Raw genomic sequence first — 7,947 nt, forward strand, 5'->3', positions numbered from 1 at the left:
GTTGAGAAGTGGCCAGGGCATCCTGCAGAGATGAAGCTTTGCCTCTCAACACACATTTGAGGCCTGATCCTGGAATCACTTGCTTAGGGAAGTGCTTTCACACCCAGTGAGACCTGCTGGGTGAGCACACATTTGCACACATATGTCCCTCTGTGCTACCTCTTGCAATCCCTACACCTGAACCATGCAGACTACATGAGGCCCTAGCACAGCTGAACAACTTCCTGGAGTACGAAGTTCAGCAAGAGATGGGTGAAAGACAAGTGAACACAGGCAAAGAACAAAGGCAAGGTATTAGTCATGCACGAGTCCAATATCCGTGACAGATCTCTCTGTGTGCACATGGATTTTTCAGGGCAGAGCTGAGCTTCCTGGTGAGCAGCCACAAAGACTTCCTCATTCTTTCCTTTATCTTGGAGCTGTTTTGCTGCCCGCAGTTTGCTTGATGCTTACAAGATGAACAGGGCAATTCACAGGGCAGGCGTTCGTAGTGATTCACACAAGGGCTGGGCTATGCAAAGGAGTCTGCCACACGGCACACTGATTGCTGGGGTTAGTAGCAAAGGTGTCCAAACAGAGAGACATGAAAAGATGAAGGCACACCTGGGCCACTCTGCCTGGTATGTATATTTGAATCCAGCCTGAAAAAGAGCTCTTGTGTTACTCTAAAAAATATATGGGGAGTGAGGGTTTCTATGAGTAAAACAGCAGGCTTTTCTGTTAACTTGCTAGTTCACTTTTTGCTGGTTATAACTTGTAGATGGGCGGTCTTCTTGCTGTTCCCTTCTCTGTGGTCTGTGCTCCAGATTTCTAGCACTGTGGTTTCTAGGGCAGGTTCTGGATAAGGTAACTTTACACATGGACGGTTGTTGCAAGAGCGAGTGTTAAAGCCATGCCCGGTTTCTGTTTCCGCCTGCTGACTGAATAACTGGAGACACAATCTGTTGTGTGATCTATGTTCTGTGTATCAGGTGTCTTTATCCATTATTGATGCCAGAGGAGCACCAGAAGTATTTCTAAAAGAAACGCGGGTTTCTTAGTACCAGGGGAAGTGCTAGAAAAGTGCTGTTTGTGGCTGCTCTGCAGTCAGGCTTCCAATATGGATTTTATTTCTTTGCCTTTCTCTTGGGCCCAAACTTCTCACACAGGGATCAGGCCCTCTCTGTGCTAAGGGCTCTGCACACATGCAAGAGAAAGTGTTGTACTTTCCTCACTAGAGCTTATAATCTCAGCCCCTGAAAGGAGAAGGCAAGAGGAACAAACAAGCAGGAGGGTCAGCAGGGGCAGGGGTCCTAGGAAGTGCTGGTGTTGAGTATGGAGAGCAGCAATCACAGGCCAGAGGAAATCCCACTCTGCCAAAATATCCAACTCTCCCCGTCTTACAAGAAAGGTCTTGTCATATCACCATCGACAATGCTCTCGGTTAAGGCTGACTGGAGCTGCAAGTAAGGGCATGGATCAGTGCCTGGCCGTTCTGCACAGCCCTCCGGCACTTTGTGCGGAGTCATTTCCAGCTCCCCGGTTCCCAGGGCCAGGCACAGCCCTGCCATGAGTTAGAGCCACATGCACCAGAGCATGGACACTCGGAACAACGCAGCTGCCCCCTGCGACATCCACTCGTCCCCTGGTCTTGCCCCATGTAGCAGGAAGGGGTCAGACTGGCAAGCAGCAGCTTTGTGGCACTTCTCAGCTACTGCTCTCTTGCTTGGGAGTGTGGAAGCTTCTCTAATGTATCCCAGAGTGGGGCAGGCTCCAGGGACCTGGCCTTTCCCCTTCACAGAAGCCACCCAGTCCCAGGCTACTCTTCACTCGCTTTCTGTACTGCATTTCCAGACCTTATGGCTGGTTGGAGCAATCCTCCTTCACCTGACTCCTCCATCTGAGGGCTCGTCGTAGTGGCAGTCAGCACATGAGCCACGGCCCAAGCCAAAAGGACAGGTCATTAAACCTTGAGCTCTTGGGGCAGTAGCCCTGTGCAGCATGGTGGTAGTGGTGCTGTGCATCAAGTCCTGATAGGTCTGCTTTGGCACTGGCTTACCGTTTTTGATTCCCTGCCTTTTTTATTGTATGCTCTGCCTGTTACTCCTTCGTGACTTATTATTTCAGCATCCAGAAATGGGTGGCTGTGCTGGGTATTTGTATTAATGCTGGCATCCCCTTTGGCTTTCTCCTTGCTTTGTCACCAAGTCTAATAAACGCTGGGCCGAACATGAGCACTGAGCGTGCCAAGGATGGGGAAGCAGCTGCAAGCCTTAATCTGCGCCAAGGTCCATCCTGCTCTGACAGCGAGCAGTACTAGTAGCTTTACAGGAAGGTGCAGGAAGCCATGCAGAGGTAGAAAGTTTCCTCAAAGTAATTAGCAACTGAGTTAAGCATGAGTGTCCCTGTCCCTCCTCTAAGGCTGACTGCTTTTTGAAGCGAAGCGTTATCACTCTAGATTGGCTTTCCACATAGCTGCCCAAATCCTGCTAAGCTTCTGGCCTCTCTTCCCAGTGCTAAAGGGAAGGCAGCAGCTGGGTTGTAGGACAGGACAGTTTTCAGTACAGCGCCTTGTGCCATCACGCTGGAGCGCCCTTCTGCTGGGTTGGATGCTGGCTCCGAGAGCCCACAGCCTTGTCACTCCCTCAGCCACCAGCCACACACCTGCAGGTCTTCCCTGCAGCAGCTAACAGAGGAGAGCTGGACAGGCCCAACCTGATCAGCCAGCAAGTGATGCAGCCGGGTCACATCAGTGTAAGGAGAGCAAGACAAGCTCAGGGATGGTGCCTGCATTTTGTCTGGGCTACTCTTCTGGATTGCTTTTACAGGAAAATCCTTATTGCAGCCAGCTCAGAGCACAACATTTTCTACCTGCAACATGAAGCCCAGAGCATCTCTCCTCTTCCAGTAGTATGTCCTCTTCATCTTTCCCTCTTCTCCTGATGCTATTACACAAACCTCAGCAGTGGACCCACAACCAGTTTACTATGTGAAGGTCCTCATCCTGCTCGAGAGAGACAAATTCAGCCACTACATAAGGAAGTGGGGAGGAAAGAAGGCATGCTTTGCTGAGGGAGCCAAATGGGGCTTTCCTCCAGCACTGAGCAGAGCATGGGAACATCCACAAACTGGAGGGCTACATCTCTGACACACTCCAAGGGAGGGGGCAAATACTCTCCTGTTTCTCCTCATAATAACTGAACACAGTCAGCACAACTGGGGAAGAGTCCAGGACCTAGGAGACAGGGTCCCACCGGTGTCAGGTGGTGACAGGAATCCTAAACACAGAAGCCCAGTGCACAGGTCATACCAGTGAAGGAATCTTCTTATCCGTGGAAAGTGTTTTAATTGCTCAGTCACTTGCCTCCTGCCATCCTCCACAACTTCCTCCTTCCCTTGTCACCAGATGGCAGCTTCCTATTATACTGTCAAGGGAACTGTTTTTGCAGTGGGTCTCTTCCAAAGATCCACCATGCAGTTACAAAAGAGCAAGACACAACTATCCCTGGCACAGCTGGATGACGGTCTATGGACTTCACCGGGGGGGTGGGCCAAGGAGTTTCACTGGAGATGAAGTCAGAGAAAAACAGCAGAAACAAACAACTGACCTGAAGTGGTGCCACATGTTGGCTCGCAGGCTTTCTATTTCCCTGTTGCTCTGTAAGGGTGGATGCGTTGGCAGAGCTGTTTCTTGTTGTGGATGCCAAAGTGTGGGTTTGAGCCTTGCTCTGGGCTTGTGCCAAAGGGAGCCCACACGTGAGTGTCCAGCAGGCTAGGCTGGGCACTCAGAGGCAGACAGCTGCAGTGCTGGTCACGCTCCTCTCTGGTGTGCCATGCGCTCCTCAAGCTGCCATGCCTTAGCACGCTGGCCTATTGAGCTCTCTAGGCTCAGGCAAACTGGGGCCAATGTGCTGATGCTCTGCCGGGTACAGCAGGAGCTGCCAAGCACTGGGGCATTTCCACACCAGGGCCGCACTGCCCATCTCCAGCAGGCCACAGGGTGAGAGCCCTGAAAGCAGCACGTAGGCTGGGAGGTGGCTGCGGCTCGCTGCAACACCTGTCGAGCTGGCTCCGTCTTCCAGCTCAGACCTGCCTCTGAACAGAGAAGGTCTCCTCAGCCCTCTCGAGCCTTGCTGAGCCCTGGGTTTCCAAGGCGCTGCCGTGGCCTGCACACGGCTGTAACCTGGAAAGCGGAGGAGCACGCTGCCGGGGAAGGAGTGTCTGCAGCAGACAGAACCACAGCAGGGATGAAGCAAACAGGCCCAGAGATAAGACTGGCTCAGTGCAAGTACCTGGCCCTTGCCAGCAGCCTGCCCAGGAAGCCCCCTGCAGACATGTGTGCAGTGCTGCTCCTCGATCAGCCTTGCAAGAGGAACTCTTGCTGGCATAGGGGAAGCACAAATGTGAAACTGGAGGCTTACCCCTTGTAAAAATTCCTTAGGGGAGGGACCGGATGGCTTTTGGAAAGCTGCTGTGAGCTATCATTCCTTCCACCCCCGCATCGCTGCCTGAAAGCCAGGCCGGGCCAGCAGTGCCCAGAGCTGTCAGCAGCTGAGAGCTGCCTGCGTGCTGAATGCGTCTCCTCATCGTGGTTCAGCTTGCACTTGCCGGCTGCACCATCGCCATCGGCACAGCACGTACAGACCTCGCAAGCCTGCCCTTTATTACAGTCCTTGTGCAAAGCAGTGGTAAACACCTGCTGTATTTGATATCTCTCCTCGGCAAACATACCGTTCATTGCATTTGGGGCAGATGTCATTTAAATATCACTCTAAAGATAAGTGAGGCTTGTAAAGTTTCCTGAGAGCACTGGAAACCTTCATGCCATCAGTGCTCCAAGAAGCGAAACTTCAGGGATGACGCCAGACTCACATTTCAGACAAGCTGCTGAGCTGGACAGGTGGGTCTGGAGGACAGTGGGGTTTCCTGTCCTACACCAGGGCAGGTGTGCAGCTCTGGCTGCTGAGACTGGTAGCTCCCAAGTGTGTGCAGGGTTTGTCCGTTTGCCAGTAATTCCCATCACTGGTGAGGTTTCAGGAGGCGTCACAGCAAAGGAGACTCTCAAGAGGGGTATGTAGGTAGTGGTAAGTGGCTTTGAGGATGTTTGGGGAGCTCCTCCCCAAAACAGGGGCAGTGTGGGAGAAAGCACGGAGGGGCTTGTCTCCTGTCACAAACAAATGATAGAATCATAGAATTAAAGGACCGGAAGGGACCGCAAGATCAAGTCCGGGCCCCTGCCATGGGTAGGAGGTTATCGGGCTCAAGCGAGCTCAACGAGGTGCTTGTGCAGCCTCCTCTTGACCGCCTCCAAGGATGGCGACCGCACCACCTCTGCTGGGAGCGTGCTCCAGACTCTAGTTACCCTTACAGAAGCAGGTATCGTGTCCTGGCCTCTTGAAACTGAATGAGAAATGAGGCATCAACTCTGAAGTGAAGACAAAGAGTTTTCATTGCTCCTCTTAATACCCATGACATGGCTGAACCAGCACTAAAGGGTTGTCGTAGCTATGGAAAGGATAGGCAGACAGCTACAACCTGGCAGAGGGCCTTCGGATTCCACAATCTAGTGTTTAACGAGATTCGGCCATGGCCCATCACAGGGCACCAACCAATTTCCGAGTTTCCTTGATTAATGGTGGCATCCTGTAAAACAAACATTGTGGGGGGAAGACTTCCCCCTTTTTTCTTTCCTTGACAGTGGACACTGTATGGGAAAACTTGTTTCGCATGTCTGCTTCAACCTCAGATACACCTGCTGGAGGGAACAGGCCTCCTCCTTTCCTTTATCAACAGAGTCAAAGCCAACAGAAGTGGGCTGTAATGTGACCAGTGTTTGCTTAGCAAACATCCTGTCCGTAATAAATGAAAGCACGATGCAAGCAGGCAAAGCCAAGGTCGCCAGCAAATAAGGAAATGGAGACCAGATTTCTGTCATGCATTCAGCTTAGGTGAGCAAACGGCTGTGCTACCCCTCTGTGCCACGCTTCACTATCAGCGGTGAGCAAAAGTGAAACTGCAGCAGTCTTTGCGCTGCTCCAAACTGTGCTGGGAGGATGGGACCGGGGAGAAAGGCCGGCTCTGCGCTCAGCAGCTGGAACCTGCCCTCTTGGGGTGGGGGGCCAAGCTGGTGGTTACACGGAGACCGGATGTGGAAGGAAAAGATCTTGGTTCTGCTGCCACCTCCCTGCGTGCCCCTGGGCAGACCTGTCTATCAGTCTTCTTCACCATGCAAACATGCTCCTCAGGTCCTGAAGCTGCTTGAAATAAGTCTGGCATTGTCAGCGTTGTGGCTGTGGCACTGGTGTGTCTGCTGCTGGTGATGTCTTCAGTGCCCGTGGAGGGCAGGAGTTTCACCACCCCAATCACCACCTTTCACCCAACACGCATTGCTTTTGTCTGGGTAACAGTTATGTGTTTAATACCTGTTTCTTTTGCTTCTGCAGGTTGACTCACAATCTCTGATCACTGCCCTCATTTCACCGCACCCAAGTCCTACCATGAGGCCGACAGGTAAGAGGAAATGGAGCTGTGCCTTTCAGAACAAGCACAAAACGTTCCCCTTGTTCATACTCTCTGCGCCCGTTTCTCGCCCGCACAAGCACTTCTGAAACACCCTGACACCCACCCGGCGCAGCCAGGGGGGTGCCGAAGGGCCTCAGTGTGACTACAGAGCCTTATTTTTAAAATAACTTTCTATATTGCAGCTCATTGTACTTTTACAAATGAAATCCCTCCCGGCCGGGGGTGGGAGATGACTACTGAGAGGTCCCTGGTTCCATAAGAGCCATTCAACTGCAGTATAAATATTGCCTTCAATCACATTTCTATGGCAGGAGAGGAACGCTGTGCTCCACTGAGCCTTGCTGTAAAATCCAGTGCCAATCACACTTTTATGAACAGCTGGTCGGCTGGACCTACTCACTAACTGGGGGTTCGCGAGCCTCCCAGCTCGGGGAATTCAAGACACACTTGCATTTCCATGGCTTTTTAACCCATTATCAGGTTTAGGTTAATGCAGACAACAGTAGCAGTAATGTCTTGCTGTCACACCGTGCCTTTTACCTGAGAGGGACCTTCACCACCTGCCAGGCTGACTTCCTGCACAGCAAAGGCCACCAAGTCCCACCCCGTGCTCAGTCCCTCACAAACCCGAGGCCTGGACGGCTTTCCCTGCACAACGCATCTCTCAGAGGAGTGTGACCCATTATTGCCTTCAAAGCTGGGCAGATTTCTACCAGCAGTTCACTCCCCTCTCCCAAGAGCAGTTTGCAGGAACTGGCCGAGGGCAGGAAGGGCCCCGGGCTACAGGCCCATTGCTTGCACCTGAGAGCAGGCCTGAGTGGCCTTCCAAGCACAACTCCCCGACTCCTGCTCTCCGGCACACAGCACTGCACGATGCCGAGCCCCCCACTCCCCAATGCCTGGGCAAGGCCGCTCCACGGCGCCGCACCATAACGTGACCTTCTCCCCATGCCCTGGCAGGTGTGCTCCGGGTGGTGGCCGTGGCGTGCACGCTGGTTGGAACGTGGTTCCTTCTGCAGATGTACCTCAACACGAGCTGGAAGTCCATCTCTTTACGGAGCTGGTTTGGTAAGAGTGGTTGTTTCATGAGCTAAAGCACCTCTGGGGTGAGACTGAAATACGTCAAATGCATCTCTGAGGAGGGACCAAACCTAGCCCTGCCAGTAGCAAACCTTGGTCTCCCACATTTCTGGAAGGAGGTTGAAGGGCAGGAGGTGAAATAGAGGGATCGCAGAATCATAGAGAAGTAAGGCAAATCACCAAATCCTTAGATGCAGGGGTAGCATTAGACATAGTCTTCCTGGACTTTCAGTAGGCCTTCAACACTGTCTCTCACCCTGTTCTCATTAAGAAACGGGGGACTGTGGTGTTGACACCCACACAGTCAGACGTGTCGCCAACTGGCGGGAGGGCTGCACCCAGAGAGCGGTGGTGGACGGGTCATGT

General features: G+C 52.7%; 1 protein-coding gene across 1 annotated transcript in view; it reads left to right on the forward strand.

Moving 5' to 3' along the window:
• The first annotated feature begins 483 nt into the window (after nucleotides 1–483).
• LOC109311217 (protein FAM3D-like) overlaps nucleotides 484–7,947 on the forward strand; it is a 21,435-nt gene continuing 13,971 nt past the window's right edge. The window contains exons 1-3 of the mRNA XM_019536748.1: nucleotides 484–620; nucleotides 6,423–6,489; nucleotides 7,462–7,569. Coding sequence (XP_019392293.1) covers nucleotides 6,477–6,489; nucleotides 7,462–7,569 — 121 coding nt within the window. The 5' untranslated portion in view covers nucleotides 484–620; nucleotides 6,423–6,476. The remainder of the gene's footprint in view (nucleotides 621–6,422; nucleotides 6,490–7,461; nucleotides 7,570–7,947) is intronic.

This window comes from Crocodylus porosus, unplaced genomic scaffold (genome assembly GCF_001723895.1).
Source record: "Crocodylus porosus isolate Cpor-Errol unplaced genomic scaffold, CroPor_comp1, whole genome shotgun sequence".
Classification (NCBI taxonomy): domain Eukaryota; kingdom Metazoa; phylum Chordata; order Crocodylia; family Crocodylidae; genus Crocodylus; species Crocodylus porosus.